The sequence below is a fragment of the Miniopterus schreibersii genome (genome assembly GCF_964146895.1).
Source record: "Miniopterus schreibersii genome assembly, chromosome: 11".
NCBI classification, from domain to species: Eukaryota; Metazoa; Chordata; class Mammalia; order Chiroptera; family Miniopteridae; genus Miniopterus; species Miniopterus schreibersii.
Window position 1 is genome coordinate 22,794,771 of NC_138111.1, and position 18,494 is coordinate 22,813,264.

Genomic DNA, 18,494 nt, shown 5'->3' on the forward strand with positions numbered 1-18,494 from the left:
CAGTGGCTACAGCAGTGAACCAAACAACCAAAAACCCCTGCCTGGAGCTACACAGAGGAGACCTAAGTAACACATCACAAAGGAAAAAGGTGCTTTGGAGCAGGAAAGGAGGAGGAGGGTGGGAGATGAGCAGAGGGGATGGAAGGCAGAAAATGCTGCAGTTTTAAGGCATCGTTTTGGAAGTGCCTGAAAGGCTGAGTAAAGAACTGGGACAAGAAGCTTCCAGGCAAAAGGAACATCAACAGCAAAGGCCTCGGGCAAGTGTGCCTGGTGTTCCCGATGACATTCCACTCTGTCTATAAAGCCCAGCTCAAGTGCCACTTACTCAGGAACGTTTTTGATTCCTACAAGGCAGAATTACTCATTCCCTTGACTCTCTATCTGTGTCTTCCTTAGGGTACCATGTACAGTGGAAACCTTCTTTTCAAACATATACAAAAGTAATCACTGACCAATTAATTTAAAAAGTCAGGTAGCCCGGCCGGGCATGGCTCAGGGGTTGAGCGTGGACCTAGGATCCAGGCGATACGGGTTCGATTCCCGGTCAGGGCACATGCCCAGGCTGCGGGCTCAATCAATGACTCTCTCATCATTGATGTTTCTATCTCTCTCCCCCCCTCTCCTTTCCTCTCTCTGAATTAATAAAGATATATTAAAAAAAAAAAAAAAAGAGGTCAGGTAAAGCAGGAAGTCATGTAGAAATGACATGTCCATGTTTTTAAATATGTTTTTATTGATTTTAGAGAGAGAGGAAGAAGTTTGGAGACAGAAAAACATCAATCGCACCTATTTTAATCATTTTTAACTTCAGACATATAAATGTACATTCCTTTCCCCGTGTAGCACCAAAACTTCTTCTTTAAGTATGAGGGCTATACCACACCCATAATCCATTATCTACAATGTCCATTTTCTTCCCCTTTAAAGTGGAAAGGGACTTCAAAAAATATTTGCCAAGTTTTCTAGGAGCAGAATCCTTCCAGAGATTTACAAGGTTTCTCCAATCTGTTTCAGTTGTCTTGACCATAATCTAATTCACTGAAAGGCAACTCTTTCAGCCTCTTGCCTTTATCGTCTTTTCAAGCATTTCATGAAAACAGCTCTTTCCACATTCATATTTAATCAATTTGAGTAATACTTACTAACTTATGCTCACAAATACCCGTGATACAAATAAATTTGAGAACAAACACAACTGACTCTTCCTTGATAAGCAGAGAAATCAAATGAAAGGCAAACTAGAGCTAACCTACAAGTCTGAGCATCTGTGAGCTATGCTCAAACTTGGTTAGCATGGCTTAATTCAGATTGTAAAAATTACGCCCAGTAAAGAATCTGAACAGACGTTTCTCCAAATAAGAAATTTGTATGGCCATTTAGGTGGCCAACAAGTACATGAAAATGTGCTCAACATCATTAGTCATTAGGGAAATGCAAATGAAAGCCACACTGATACGCAACTTCACACCCACTAGGATGGCTATAATCAAAATGGCAATAACAAGCATTGGAAAGGATGTGAAAGAATTGGAACCTAGGTATGTGCCCCAACTGGGAATCAAACCGTGACCTTCTAGTGCATGGGAGGGCACTCCGACCCACGGAGCCACACCAGCCAGGGCCATGACATTTTTAAAACCTAATTCAAACTCTCCACCTTATTTCTACTACCAAATGTGACTTAATAGTCTCTCAGTATGTTTTTCTGCCTCCCTAAGATAGAAATATCTCATGTATTTGGCTTCCTCCTCCCTCTCACTCTATTGCCTAGAAGGACCATTATCATTACCTTTATGTTACAAATGAGAAAAATGTCAATGTCTGAGGTCACCTTTCTTCAAAGTTCATCTTTCTTGACATGAATCATGCATTTCCAAACTCTTTTCTCTGAACAAAGGACTTTCTAAGAAGTTAGATTTTAAAAGAATAAATACAAATAAAGCAATAAGTAGAAAGTCCAGAAAGATTGGAGAGTTGAGGCAAGAGGACAATTTAAAAAAAAAAAAAAAAAGCTTGTTTAGACTAAAAAGAGCTAAACAAAAGGCCCACGGCTTAGGGAAGATGATGTAATACCAAGAGATGACAGGGACAAATGTAGACCCATTTAGCTGCTTCTTCGCTTTAAGTTCTCTTCATCAAGGATTATGACCTTCAAACTGGGAAGGGTAGAACTCTAATAAAAAGGGGCTAACATTTAAGGCAAGTGGCATGGAGAGTGGATGGTAACAGAATACAGAGCTAGCTCAAAAGAATTTGCTTTCTGATCCAAACAAATCACACTCCATGATAGTGAAAAAACTCTGAGATCTGACTGCTGATTACCTAAGCTATTTTGACAAGGCGCCAAAAAGACCAGGAATGAAAGACTGCTTTCTTAATTTTCAAAAAAGGAGACATGCGAATCCAGGAAAACACTATGGGTAAACTTGCCACACAGCCTCTGAAAATTTCTAGAATGGGTAAGTAAGTTTTTGAACACAATAAAAAGAAAATGCCACCACGGGGTCTTTATTAAGGCAGGCTACACAACATTTGCTTTTTGATAGGATTACTAAAATGAAAAATGGGAGGATAATACATACATATGCATAACTGATTCTAACAAGACAACCTAATAGAACCTTTTAATGGTAAGCTGGTGAAAAAACGGGAAAATGTTGAACAGCAGAAGCTCATAAATCTGTTAGACTTTGCTAGGAAGATGTATAGCTAGCTGGTTGAACATCTGGTTGATTAATGTATCAACATCGACCAATTTGGAAGGAAGTCTCCAGTAAAATATCACAGAATTCCATCCTTTGCCATGATCTAGACAACTTCTATTAATTTAATAAAGCCATAGACCAGTTCTTCACATGTGCAAGGGCCACAAGGCTGTGAGTGACCCAACACACACAGCCTGACAGAATCAGGCTCCCGAGAGATGCAACTGGGCTGAAATAAGAGTCCAAAACCAAAAATGAAATTTAACAGGGAATCAAGGCCAGCATTTAGATTTTAAAACTCAAATATAGCCCGTCTGGCATGACTCAGTAGCTGAGCATCGAACTATGATCCAGGAGATCGCAGTTCAGTTCCTGGTCAGGGCACATGCCCACGTTGCGGGCTTGATCCCCAGTAAGGGGAGTGCAGGAGGCAGCTGATCAATGACTCTCTCTTGTCATTGATGTTTCTCTCTCCTCCACTCCCTTCCTCTCTCTGAAATCAATGAAGACATATTTTAAAATGAATAAATTAATTTAATTAAATAAAAGCAGTTAACATTCTATTAAAAAAATAAAACTCAAATTTATAAGGGAGAAAATAACTTATATATGGTAGCCTTTCTTACCTAGTTATTTCCCAGACCCAATTACTCTAATTTTCTAATTAATCAGCTTAAAAAAATGTTTCCATATGAATCATCCCCAGATCTTCATCCTCACAAGAACCTATGTCATTTAGTTAAAACTCTAGCTTTAGACTAAAGTTATTCAAGTGTATCTTAGCATTAGAAAACATTTTATTTGATCAGCCTAATTTATATAAATATATCCTTAAAGAAAGCTCAGATGTTACTAAATCCAAGTCTTTTTTTTTTTTATGTCTTTATTGATTTCAGAGAGAGGAAGGGAGAGGGAGAGAGAGAGAAACATCAATGATGATGGTCATTGATCGGCTGCCTCCTATACACCCCCGACTGGGGATCGAGCACACAAACTGGGCATGTGCCCTGACGGAGAATCAAACTTCGATCTCCTGGATCATAGGTTGATGCTCAACCATTGAGCCATGTCCACCGGGCCAAGTCCTTCTTTTAATAGAAAAGAAAACTAAGAAAAATTAAGTAATTTGTTCCAAATAACACAGCTGCTTAGCAAAGGCCATGTCCCCTTTTTCCCACACCACATGGGTTTCCAGCCCTCTGAGTCCTTTCTTAAAATGTGTACTACATACTAGAGTTAGAAAACATACACAAAAACATCCATCAACACTATATTTTGCTAAGGAAAAATTAGCTTAGCACGAAGAAATAAGCACAGCTCATTAGCCCATAAAATATTTTGACATGCCATGATCACTTACAAGTTAGATAACCAATATATGTTACCAAAAAGCACTCTAAAATACAAATGGTTTTTATTCTCAACCATTAGTGTGTGATTATTTATTAAAGCATTATCCCATATCCCATTTAACATTAGAAAAATAAGGTAAAAGTTATTACATGGATGGAAAAGCTTTTAATGGACATGCCATTGTTTACTGTGCTCAAAATCCTGCCCCCAACCTAAAACATACTGTTATGAAATTATTAAAATATTTGAGATGTTCAAACCTAAAAGCAGGCCAAAGGTTTCCTTCATTTAGGGTACCATAAGAGTCTGTGCTAAAGCCCTCCTGCTTCCTCCTTACTCCCCCAGAAACAAAGACCCTTCAATAGCCCAAAGGTAAAGAGGTTGTCTGGCAGGCAAGCCAGTGGATCCCCAGTGGCCTAATGTCCATCCTACCCTCCTCTCTTCTCCCCCTCCCCACCCCAAGCCTCTTGTCCCACCCCCTTAGTTTAAAAAGAGACAAATGGAGAATTGGGAATTGATAAAGGGGTAAGTTAGCAGGGCTGTGGCTTATGATCACTAGCATCTGCTAGGCCAGCTCCAGGAGGACCCACCCACCCCTAAATGAGACCTGGTTGCCTCTCCTAGCCCCAGGGCTCCTCTGGGACCTCTTTTGAAAGGAAGAGGGAACTTCACTGCCCCAATACCCTCCTCCCCAGTCTCATCCATTAGAGCCCCAGCAAGCTCTTTGTTTCCAACAGCTGGGGGGGGGGGGGGGAGGCTCAGAGTGAGGGGAGAGGTCACTCCCTAGCTCCCGCTGCTGCCAATCTCCAGGCCCTCCCGCAGCGCACACACACACAGACAGGATCATTCCCTCCTTGCACACCACCTTCATAACCCGGGGTCACACAGGAGGCATGCACGGAGACCTACTCACCTCTTTCTCTTACCCAAACCCTACACAGGGTAACTCCCTAGTTCCTTCCTTCTGAATCGACACAACGGGGTTCACTCCAGGACCCCCCACTCTTTCTCCTCAATGCATATCCCAGGGCATAGCTCTGAGCCCCAAACTTCACCCATGCACAACAAAAAACATAGGGTCACTTCCTGGGCCCCAGAACTATTCCCTGCTCAGATCCACAGAGCCCGGGTCACCCCAGCCCCCCAGCGCGCCCACCTCTGCACCCACAGGATACACATACACACACACACACACACACACACACACACACACACACACACACACACACACACAGTGACTCTACATCGCCAATCTCCGTTCCCTTTACTCGAAACCCCAGTGCCCTGGGGAAGAACCTCCCAGCACATGCTCACTCCCCTGGCCCTCAGCCTCGCACCAGCCCCCTGCCGGCCCCTCAAGGCCACGCTCACACGGCCACGCTCACACACACACACTCACACACACACACACACTCACACACACACTCACACACACACACACTCACACACACACACACACTCACACACACTCACACACACACTCACCCACTCACACACACACTCACACACACACACACTCACACACACACTCACACACACACTCACACACACACTCCCGGCCTGGGCCGCACTCCCTCCCGAGCCTTCACAACCCAAACGCGGGTCCCGCGTGCACACCCACGATCACGCCGGGGGCTCTGGCCGCCTCGCCACCTCCCCACAAGCCGGGCCCCCGCCCAGCCGCCCGACACTCCTGGGCGCACCGCGGCCACTGCCCACCCCCAGCGCGGCCCCTGCCCTCCGCGCGCGGTCGCCCTCGCGCCCCGCGCCCCGGGACCCCGCGCCTGGCCTTTCCCAGCCTGGCCGCGGGGCCGGGACGGAGGGTCGGGCCGCGGAGGAGGGAGGAGCCGCGGGGGCAGGTCCGGCCCGTCCTACCTGAGCAGTTGATGCTCTTGCCTTTGCCGCCGGGACACTCCCCGCCGCCGCCGCCGGCGGGCGGGTTGGACGCGCGGCTCCCGGGCAGGGAGAAGGCGAAGAGCAGAAGCACCGACGTGTAGCAGCAGAAGGCGAGCGGGGGCGCGGCAGGCAGCCGGAGCGGCGCCTCAGCGGCCGCGGCGCCCATGGCTGGCGCCCCTGGACGGCGGGAAGCGCAGGGGGCCGCAGGCCCGGGGCATCCAGCCGCGCGCCCGGAGCCCGCCGCTCGGCGCCCCCAGCAGCCGCGCCGCTGAGCCCGCGGGCGGCCCCTCAGCACCCCCGTCCCGCCGCAGCCCGCCAGCCCCCGCCCGCCGCGCTCGGGACGCAGTCGGAGGGTCGCGGCGCGCGCGAGGGGCGCGGGCGCGCGAGGGGGCGCGCGAGGGGCGAGCCCACGCCGGGGAGACCGAGGCTGGGGAGCGAGCGCGCGCGCGGCCGGCGGGGCGGGGGCGGCGGCGGCGGCGGGGGCGGGCCCAGCCCCTCGCTCGCCTCCTCGCCTTCCCTTTGTGTCCGCGGCCGTCGCCGCCTCGTCACAAAGACCCCGGCCCGCCCGGTGAGGGGCGCGTGACAGGCCGCGGGCGGGAGGGGTGGCAGCGACCCCGCCCCGCGCACCCCCCGCGCCGCGCCGGCAGCCCCGCCCCCCCGTGGCCGCCCCGCCTCCGGGGAGCCATTGTTCCCGCGGCGGCCGGCGCGCGGGGCGGGGGTCGCGGCCTCCCCGCCGTCCGCCTGGGGGCGGCGGGGCCGGGTGCCCCGGGGCCTTACCCCAGCGGCCCGGTTGGCGCCCCCGTGAGCGTTTTGGAAGCCTTCCCTTCGCCCGGAGCTGGGTGGAATGAGGGCGGTGGTCTCAGTATCTGCAGGTGAGGAAACCACCCTGGAGGGGCGAAGGGGGCCTGTCCAAGGTCACGACCAGGACGGGGGCAGGACGAGAACTAGAACCCAGGTTGTGGCTCCAACTACGTAGCTCTTAGAGATGGCGGGTGAATGGCTAAATTTCTGGGATCCTCGCCCCTACGCCATTTGCCCATACCCCAACTGAATTTAAAGGATTGTTTTAAAGTGAGGAATAGAGTGAAGAAATAAAAGAAAGTCACTATATACACTCAAGCTGCCAAATTACTAAAATCAAGGAAGTTAAGGTATGAGAAAACGATTCTATACTTGTTTTAACTAGCCTGGGAACTTGAACTTTTTAATTTTTTAAGAGACTATTTTTATTTTTTTATTTATTGCTTAATCCCTTCACCTATGAGCTTTCTAGTAATGCATCGGGACTAGAAACCACCAGAAAACTCTCTGACAGCCACCCCAGGGACTAAGGAAAGAATGTTCAGGTATCCAGCATGTCACATAACCTGACCTCCACTATCCAGACCGCTGGTCATCTAGAGGATTATCATCTAACACCAACCCAGGACTGATTCTTCTCGAGAATGTACCTTTTACTATAAGAACCCTCAGCTCCTCTTGCTTTTTTGGCACACTCAGGTATTGCCTAGTTTTTTTTACGGTTTGCAAACCTTAAGGCCCTTGAATAAATCTTTATCATTTGTTTCTAGCCAAAAGCCTCCCGATTTCATTTACACTCTATCAACAAAAGATTCTATATTGCCTTCCCCTGCTAATAATAGCTAATATAGAGAGAAGATCTGCCCTATAGACGACCTGGACAAAGCTCTTTATTTTTTTTATTTTTTTATTGATTTCAGAGAGAGGAAGGGAGAGGGTGAGAGAGAAACATCAATGATGAGAGAGTCATTGATCGGCTGCCTCCTGCACACCCCTACTGGGGACCCATCCAGCAACCTGGGCATGTGCCCTGACCTGGATGGAACCATGACCTCCTGGTTCATAGGTCAGTGCTCAACCACTGAGTCATGCCAGCTGGGCGGAACAAAGCTCTTTGCTTGCATGCTCTCTGATTCTTTTTTACGGACCTATAAGAGAGTTTTCATTCTCATCCCAATTTTACAGATAAGGAAGTTGGGACCCAGAGAGGTAAAGTGATCTGACTCCCAGTCCAGTGCTCTTCCTATCACATTATAAGTGAGACCCATCCATAGGCAGGAAGATTATGGGCTGAATTGTTTAAAAGACCTCTGCCTTTTTCATTCTATTATGCCGCCTCTCACCTCAGAAGGAATTTTTAAATCTCATTGAGAAACTGATAAATTTTACTCATAAAATTATTTTAAACGTGTGAAAAGCCACCATAAGCAAAGCCACATTAGGGAAAATATTTTCAATGTAAATAATAGGCAATATACTTAATATAAAGAATATAAATCAAGAAGAAAACTACATAACAAAAATGGGAAGCTGTATTTTGTGCCTTATCACATAAAATACAGACAATAAATACATAAAAATATATTTAAACCTTTTAGTAATAAAAAGCAAATTAAAACCATAGGTGTTTTTTCCTGTAGATAATTAACAGTAGTTAAAACAATTGACAAAACCTAGCACTACTAGCTTATACATTTTGTGAGGGCAATTCAACCATATATGAAAAACCTTTAAAATATGTTTACCCTTTAATCTAACAATTCCACATATTGGAATTTATCCTAAAGAAATAATTGGACAAGCACACAAAATGTATATATGAATGTTCATCACAGCCTTTTTATAATAGTAAATATATTCTGAATGTTCATCCATGGGAAATAAAATATGGTGCTTCTTTGTACATTGGAGCATTATGCAGCTTTAACAATGATAATTAGGTTAGTATTTATGGACATGGGAAAAAGCAGGGTACTAATGAGTAGGTATAAGAAAATCCAATTTTTCTAAAATATCCGTGTGTGTGTACACATCCATAGGGGGAAAAAAGTCAAGAAGAATATATAGCAATATATTAATAGTGATTACTTCTGAAAGGGAAGGGTATGACTAATATGTCCTTGCCCTTTATATTTTTCTGTTTTTTCTCAATGAAAGTTTTTATTGCTATATATTAAAAAGCTCTTTCCTTTTAAATTATACTTTCATGATGCTTTTTCTATAAAATCACATTTTTACCATTTTAAGATTTGCCCCATACCTCTGACCTATAAGCAGTGGCATGGCAGTTGTTAGGACTAAAATTCAACTTCTGGCTTTTGAATCAGGTACGATTCAGGTTCCTGACTGCTCAGCCACAGCTGAGGGCTCCTCCTCAGACCCTCAGCTGCAGCAGCTTCTCTGGTAAGCTTAGCCTCCCCTGTGCTTCTTTCCTGCCCTGTGTCTTGGCTCTCCCAGCCTCAGTATTCTGCATCTTCCCCTTGACTGCTACCAAAGCCCAGGAAGAAATACTAAGAGGAGATGATTCTTAAATAAAAAGCAAAAACTCTGTGGCTATAAATCACAACTTAATTTACATCTGCATCTTTCTTCAAATTAGTAAGAAAAAATCACAGATTCAAAAGTTTTCAAACAGAAAAGGACTCTACTTCAGAAACAGGATTTCCCTGACTTTAATCACCTAATCTCAGAGAGGAAAAAAGATCTTAGTGGTCATCTAATACAACCCCCATCACATGCTTTAATATTGATCACACCAAAATGTCAGAGAGCAAAGAGTGTGGGACTTGCTATATAAAACCACCCAGAGCGTTTTAAAGAATGTAGATTTCTGAACACCAGACACACTGGGGGAAATTCAAGTCTCCCTTATTTGTAATAAAGTTCTGTAAGTAACTCGAATACATGGCCAGTTTGGAAACCCCTGGCCTAACCTTGATCACTCAGTTATTGCTTCTTAACAAACAACCGCAAAATGTCAGCCCCGTGCCACAATAAACATTCATTTTTATAGGTCTGGGCGTTGACTAATCTAGGCGAGGCTTGGCAGAATGGCTCTGCTTCAAGCTGGGCTTCACTTGTGTGTGCAGGTTGAGTCCGATCTACTCCAGCATTATTCATTTTGGGACCTGGCTGAAGGGGCAGCAACTATCCAGGGGGAATTTTTCTCTTTTTTTTTAAATTTTATTTTCCAATTACAATTGACATTCAGTATTATTCTGTATTACTTTCAGGTGTACAACATAATGGCCAGACAAACATACACCTTACTAAGTGATCCCCTCAATGTTTTAAGTACCCACCTGGTGCCATACATAGTTATTACAATACTGTTGATTGTATTCCCTATGCTGTGTTTTTATATCCCCATCACTATTTTGTAAGTACCAATCTGTACTTCTTAATCCCTTCACCTTTTTCACCCAGCCTCCCAAACCCCTCCCCTCTGGCAACCATCAGTCTGTTCTCTGTATCTATGAGTTTGTTTCTGTTTTGTTTGTTTGCTTATCTTGTTCTTTAGATTCCATATATAAGTGAAATCATATGGTATTTGTCTTTCTCTGTCTGATTTATTTCACTTAGCATAATACTCTAGGTCCATCAAAGGAAAATCTTCTTTGGAGATGGCATTGGTCCAAAGGGACATGCCCGACTGCACAAGTACTTTTCACACCCTGCTTGTGCTTGTCTGCTAACATCCCGCTGGCTAAGACAAGTCTCATAGCTGAGCTCAAAGACAAGGGGTAGGAAAGTCTATTCTTAAGGAGGTGAGAGAGAATAAACACCCAATAAATGTTCTTGAACAATAATCTATCAGAAAGAAATCCTATAATTCACACTATTATTTATGCTCTGCAAAATGTCTCAGTTCCAGGTAACAGAAAACCCAAACCAAATTAAACGAGATTGGCTCAGCTTTTTTTAAAAAGCCAGAGGTAGGGCCTATTGTATGAGTTGGGTTTTGTCCTCAATAAAGCTCCTCTCATGGAAAACATTGTGTTTCTTCAAGAAATCTTTGTGAGCATCCACTGCATGCTAGGCACCACAGTAGCCTCTGGGGGCAAGAGATAGTCCTGCCTGGGGAGAAGGGGACATCTGAAAATTAACAGTTACAATTCAGTGTGAGATACTAAATCAAAATGAAGCGTGCGTGTGTGTGTGTGTGTGTGTGTGTGTGTGTGTATCTGTCTCTCTGTATTTGAGGGGGTAGAAGCGAGGAGTAAATAGCAAATCCTACACCACACTCCCAGCCCAGACAAAAGTCTGGCTTTTCTGAACCTGCTGCTGGAGGGTCTAGCTGCATCATGGAGCCCTGATACACAGTAACGAGACAATTGAGGGCTGACAAATTGGCCCAGGTAGGAGAGAGTCACAGCACTGGAGCTCAGTCCAGGAACATTGGAATGATTCATGGGCCTGCACTGGGCAAGCCTGGGATTGACCTCTGGTCCAGTGTGAGATATTGGACCCCACTTCCTAGAGAGACAGGTCTTTAAAAAAATTCATTCAGTAATTTTTTATTGAAGGCCTACTCCTAGTCCCTGAAAATACAATGATGAGGATAACAGACTTGGTCCATGGTCCTTTATGAATTTTACAGTTAAATATTAATCAAACACTTATACAAATAAAAGTAAAACTGCACCAATGTTGATAAATGCTATGAAGAGGAAGGTCAGAGGGTTTACCTGTCAGAGTGATGCCTGTGCTAAGATCAGAAGGGTGAGTAGACATTAGCCAAGCAAAGAGGGAGTGTTCCAGGCAGAGGGAACATCATAAGCAAAGGGCCTGTGAGTATAGGGTCTGAGTGCAAGCCAGTATAGTAAGGACAGAGAGCAAGGTCAACTTGTTTTAAACTTTGTTCATTGATTTAAAAAATACTTACTGAGCACCTACTAGGATCTGGACACTGTTCTAGATGCAGAGAAAGAGCAGTGAACAAAACAAAGTCCTGGCTTCTCATAGAGCTTCTAATCTACTAGGGGAGACCCCGTAATAACAACATTGGTGGGAGAGAATATTTGTTGGATCGAGCCATAACAACAGTAGCTATAATTTACTAAAGACCTGCTACATCTCAGGTACTGCCAGACACGTCCTATTTGTTGTCACTAATCTTCCCACCCACCCTGTTGGTAAGTATTATTTCCGTTTTATAAATGAGGAAACTGAGACTCATAAGGTTAAGAAACCTACCCAAACTACAAAGATAGGAAGTTGGAGTTACCTGGCTCCATCTGAGTCCAAAGACCCAACAAATCACTAGCATGAACAGGTGGAGAAGCATCATCACCTGATACAAGACGGAGCAAAAATTGGCACCACTAAGTCTGCAGACATCAAGGAGTGTGCATGAGCCTTCTTGAGCCCCCTGCCAACACAGCAGGAGATTTTTGTGGAGGCGTCTTGTGATTGCACGCAGGGATTATTGTGATCGCATTGCCTATAATTACAACTCCAGTTGAAGACACTGTTACTGCTACCCACATCCCCTTAATGGTCCTCAATTACATAGATGCACAGAAGCCAAGGAGCCAAGGATCGCCAATATCCGAACAAAAAGTGCTGTGGGAATCCACAGAGGTAGCCTCACCCTGCCTGGAGGAGAATAGGCTTCATCACTGTCATCCTGTGCATTTGAAAGACCTCACCCAAACAGTCCCCATGAGCGGGCAGAGAGACAGGACGGGACGCATGTCTGGGCTTTTCCTGCAGGTCTTGGCACTTGATTTTTCACTATCGCTTTGCACACAGAATAAAGATATTTCTCCATCTTTCAGCAAATGGGAATTTTCAGCTGCAATTCAGAAATTTCTCCAAGGGTTTAAACTCATAAAGGATTGTATCAAAGAAACAGTTTCTCTGACAAAGATGATCAGACATAAATGGTAAGAGGTACAGCATAGTAATTAAGAGTGTAAACTCTGGAACTGAGCCACCTGGTTGTGTATGTGAACTCTGCCACTTGCTAGCTCTGTCACCTTGGGCAAGTTACTTAACTTCTCTACACCTTAGCTTCATCGTGACATTGGAGATAAAATGTGTATCTACTTCACAGGGTTATTGTAAGGATAAAATGGGTTTGTATAGGTAAAGTGCTTAGAACCGTGTTTAGTACATTGTTAAGTACTCAAAAAGTAATTGGCTAGAAATAATAGTGGCACAGTAAGTGTGTAATGGGTTAGCTGTTATTAGTAGCATCAGCCATTAAACTGCATGTATAAGCTAGTCTAAGAGTCCCATGTGGATTAGCTAATTAATGCTCCCAAAAACCTAATGGGGAAGGTGCTATTATTATCCTCATACTGTAGGTGAGAAAACTGAGCTTAGGAGAGGGTAAGTAATTTGCCGGAGGTTACACAGCGAGTGGGCAGCAGGATTGGGACTCAAATTAAGGCCTCTCTGACTCCAAAGCCTGTGGTCCAAAACAAAACCTAAAGAGTGAAAGTCAGCAAGCAGTCAAAAGAGCTCATCTGAGCTGTCTGGCTACTAGAGACACCTGCAGGAGGGCACCAGGCTGGCAGGGACAGCCAAACCACTGGGAAGGAAAGCTGTGACAAACAGCCAGGTAGGTCAAAGGGAAGGACGTGAGGTTACAGCCAAGAGCCTGGAAACCTGAGGATGGCATCCACTGAGCTAAGAATTATGAAAGCGAGAGAAAGCAAGGAGCTAAATACATGGAAGAATTAGAGTGAGTCCAATGGAGCTAAATCATTATATTTTACCACTGCATGTATTTAAGTATGTCAGCTTGCCTCTGTATGTATACATAGGTATGGAACATATGTCATTTGCCTGTGTGTGTACATATGTAGTGAGTGTATCAGCTTGCCTCTGTACATATGCATAAGCGCCAAGCATATGTCATTTTACACTCTGTGTACATATGTATGGAATGAGTATATATCAGGTTGCTTCTGTGAGAGTGTGTACGCATGCATATTCAAGTGTGACAGCTGGGCCCTGTGTTTGCACATGCACACTTACATGTGTGAATCCATGCACATGTTACTGTATGTAGCCACTCATCTGTACAGTGCATGTGAACTTGAATTGGGACAGCTGTTTTCTAACTCTTCTCCCTTGGCTCCCAGTTGAAAATTATTGCCTACGGTGTGATGGCCTCAGGACTCAACATCAGGGTTAATACTGTGAGGCTCGGCACTTAGTCTGGGCTCCTAATTAAATAAGTTGTGAAGGCAACAAACAGTAAGACCGCATTCTGAAGCTGTTCCTCCCAACACAGAACAATAGTGGTAAGACTTAGGGGCAGCTCTAGTGGTGGTGGCCTCAGCAACAGTGGGAACAGGGGCCAGGGCAGGGCTGGAGAGCACCATCATTCATCCAACATTCATCTAACAGGACTTAGGTTATGTCCCAAGCAATCATGCTGGACAGTAAGGATGGACAGGTGAACAACGTGGGCACAGTCTCTGTCCTGCAGTCTAATAGGAAGTCAGACTTGAAACAATTGCTTACAGTTGTGAAGGGCTGTATGAAGGATGTGTGAAAGCATCACACACGAACTCTCCCCCACCCCCCGCCCCTAAGGTACCAGGGGCTGGAGGTTTTAAGGAAACTTCCCCAAAGAAATGATATTTAAGCTAAGGCTGAGAAACTAATGAAGAATTAAAAGGGGATGAAGGGGGAACAGTATTCTACAAAGAAAGCTCCACATGTAAAATTGAAATCAAGAGTATGGCAAGAAATAGAGAAAAGGCAGCTGTGCTGAACCCTGGCGAGGGAGGAGGTGAATCACACAGGAATGAAGTTGGAGACTCCGGGAAGCAAGGGCCTGTCAGGGCCTTTTAAGGCGAATACAGATTCAGACTTGAGCCTAAGATCATACACAGGGAATCAGCTGCTCAGAATTGTGTTTTTCAAAGATCACTTGGTTAAATGTGTGAACTATAAGGTATGTTAATTATATCTCAATGAAGCTATTAAAAAAAAAATCACTTGGGCTGCAGTGTGCAGAATGGACTGGAAAGGCAAAACATGCCCAAGAAAACCGTGGGAGAGCTATGGCAGTGGTCCAGGTGAGTGATGATCGTGACTCTGACTAAGGAAGAAGGGGACAAGTAAATAAATTAAGAAGGTAAAATCTATAGAATTTGGTGACTGACTAGATGTGGGAAAGTGAGGGCAAGAAAGTGTCAAGGTAGGGCTATCCCCAGGTGCAGTGGCATTTACTGAAATATCCATCTTTGGAGAAGAAACAGGTTTGGACAGGGGGCGATGGGTTCAGTTGTAGACATACTGAGTTTGAGGGGCCAGTGAGGCATCTGTACCCATCGGCCCAGGAGCAGCTGGATGTTAAGTCTGGTGGACCTGTAAGTGTGGGAGTCATCAGAAAATAAATTAATTGAAGTCATGGAGGTGGGTGTGATGACTTAATGAGATAGTATAAAATTAGAAGAGAAGAGGGCCTAGGCTGAAGCCCTGAGGAACTTCAGTGGAGGGAGCGATGAAAACCACCAGAACGTAGGAGGAAAACCATGGAACAAAAGTGTTTCCAAAAGCAGGACATGGTCAACTGGTCAAATGCTGCTGAGAGGTCAAGCAAGATAATTACTGAGTAGTGTCCAACGGATACAGTCACTTGAAGTCATTAGTGGTCTTAGCAAGACCCTTTTGGTAAAGTGGTAGGGGCAGGATCCAGATGAGAGTTTACTAAGACATGAGTAAAAAGCAGGAATTGGAGATAGAACGTCTAGACAGCTTGGCTGTGAAGAGAAGAGAAACAAAGCTAGAGGTGACTGTGGATGGAAGGGGGGACTTTTTTAGATGAGACTGTAAAATATTTAAAAGCTGATGATAAAGATCCCTTGGGGGGGGGGAGTTGAATATACAATGCAGGAGAAAAGATCATAATCAATACTAGAAGATTCTTAAGAAGACAGGAATGGGCGAAATTCGAAGCACAGATAGAGTGACTGATTTTTGAGAGAAGGCACATTTTTTGTAACAAGAGGGAAGGGAGAATGAAGGCTGACGCAGGTGGTTTTGTGGGTATGGCAGTGAAATAACTGAGGAAACTCCCGGATCCTGGCTTCTATGTTCTAGAGTAAGGGAGGTAGGGTGGAGCGGGGACAGTGGGTAGGGGGAATGGCTGCATCGAAAGGTAGCTTAAGGTAGTTTTGATGCTACTATAATAACCATCAGTTCCTTCTTAGCCTTTCCACCCCAATTTCCATCATCATCTCCTGTGTGGGCAATTGCTTTCTCAATCTTATATAAAAAGTTATTTATTAAAAAGTGACATAACATGCAATGTATATAACAGACACTACTTTCAACCAGATTACTGTCCCAAGTCCCTACTACACAGAAATTTTGGATCAGATTTGAGAAGGGTGGAAAAAATTGAAGTGTCATTGATGATAAGGGGAGCAAAAGCATGTGAATTCCCCCAGCAGAGCTCAGGAGAGATGGAAAGCACCAGAGACAGACACTAGACAGAGAAGCAACCTGAGCAGGGGCTCTGAGAAGAAAATTAGGAGCCTTTTTTCTCAGGTGGGCATTTGTCCACATTGGAGAAAAAAACTACCCTTCCTACTACTCACCTCCAGCAAAGGAATTCTAAAGGAGATGTTCTCTTAAGAAAGCTGGGGCAAAGTGGAGCCTTTGCTTTCTGAGTAGCCAGCGTGACTTGAGGTGACCCGGATTCAAATTTTTTCAAATTCGACATACTTTTTTTCCATATGAATCTTGGCAAATGGCAAAGACTGGTCTAATCATTTTGCAATCCCCATGAAATAGCTAGTAATGAACGATCATCAGTGGATGTTAAAACAACTGTATGAAAGGAAATAACTAGTAACGAACGATCATCAATGGATGTTAAAACCACTGTATGAAAGGTTGTTGGGGACAATGATATTCAATCTTGAAGTATCGCCCCACAGACAACCTATTAACTATGAGTGAAAGAAAATAACTTTATAATGGAGAGATCTAGCAGATACCGCCTTCACCGGGTGATCAAATTTAGCCTCGCCAATGGTGGGGCAAGCTATGGCTCGTGGCTCCTGAAATGATGTAATGAGAGGTAGGTGACATTAGGAGTTTAACCCAAATCTAATCACAAGGAAGTAACCAAATAAATCCAGAATGTAAGGCACATTGACAAGGCCTGAACTAAAATGTAATGTCATGAAAAACAAAAAATGAGAGAGGATTGTTCTAGAATAAATTAGACTAAAGAGACAAAACTAGCAAATGCAATAAGCCTGGATTGGATCCAAGTATATAAAGAGCAATAAAGGCATTCTTAAGACAACTGAAGACATTTGAATGTAGACTACACATAGATGATACTATTGTTAATATTCACTTTCTTAGGTGGGACAATGGGATTGTGGTAACATAGGAGAATGTTCTTATTCTTAGCACATGCACGCTGAAGAATTTAGAGGTGAAGTTTCATAATGTCTGCAATTTTCCTTCAGGTGGTTGAAAGAGAGAGAGAAAAGCAAACTGTTAACAATTGGTATATACAGATGGAAAAATAAAAAGATTTAAAAGAACTTGATGCAGTCTATTTCTTCATTACTTCAAACATTTTTTTTTTTTGCCATGACCTTGGATCCTTTTATGTTTATAAACATAAACTGTGCTTCTTAATGTGCTGAATTAGATTGAACTCTTTAAAAGCATCATAGCAAGAAAATCGTTCTGCAAAACTTTTTAACATAAAAGAACGTCTAATGTGTGTAGAAGTATAAGCGAAGATATGGGAAAGTGGGAGAGAAAGCCAGGAAATAATAAAAGGAACTTTCCTGGGAGTCAGAAAATCTTTGCGTCCAGCACTCAGCCACTGGAGACATCGGCCTCCTTGTCTGCAACGTGGGGCTAATGGCATCCCCTTACTGCTGTACAGGTTCGGGAGAAACAGGATGTGAAAGGCTTTATAAACTGAAAATGGAGATGCAAGTGAAGCAATTTTTATCAGGCCACAGTGATGTCAGGGATTCTCAAACTTTATTATACCTCACAAGCACCTGGGAAGCTTGGTAAAAGTGTAGATTCCGGTCCTGCCCTCAGAGATTCTGATTCAGTAGGTCTTGGTTGGGGCCCAAAATTTCCTTTGAAAAAGCACCCCCAATCCTCTGGTGCACGGGATCTGAATCCACACCTAGACAGTGCTGTGTAGGTTACTGTGATCTGCAATCCTTGCTACTTAATGTGTGGCCCATGCTTGTTAAATGCACAATCTGCCCCCGCCACAGACCTACTGAATCAGAATCCACATTTGTAACAAGACGCCCAGGTGATGTCTTCTCACATTTAGAATATTTGAGAAACACTCATCTAAATGGCAAGGATGATTGGTGACCTCTCTTTTTTGCCTTGGTCACTGATTCTCTGCCTGCTCTCGGATGGAATTGGGGTACCACCTTTCCCACGGCTGACACCTTTAACCTCACTTAGCTCTTCTCTCTGCTTCTCTTTGTTTCTGGCTCCTCGGTCCTAACAGATCTTGATAAACATAAACAGGCAATCAAAATGCTTATTTTCTTCCATGCCTTTAAAAAGCTAACCAAAGCATACTGACTCAGGATCTAAATCCAACTAAACTAGATATGTGATTCTTTTTTACCCATTTTTAAGTGTACAATTCAGTAATATTAAATACATTCACATTGTTAAGCCACCATCTCCGGAACTTTTGGTGTGTGATTTTGAATAAGTCGCTTAACCTCTCCAAGCTTCATTTCATTATCTTTAATATATGGA

General features: G+C 44.2%; 1 protein-coding gene across 1 annotated transcript in view; it reads right to left on the reverse strand.

The window, feature by feature from the left end:
- TMEFF1 (transmembrane protein with EGF like and two follistatin like domains 1) overlaps positions 1 to 6,346 on the reverse strand; it is a 65,353-nt gene extending 59,007 nt beyond the window's left edge. Inside the window, exon 1 of the mRNA XM_081150702.1 lies at positions 5,934 to 6,346. Coding sequence (XP_081006828.1) covers positions 5,934 to 6,120 — 187 coding nt within the window. The 5' untranslated portion in view covers positions 6,121 to 6,346. The remainder of the gene's footprint in view (positions 1 to 5,933) is intronic.
- Positions 6,347 to 18,494: the final 12,148 nt, after the last annotated feature.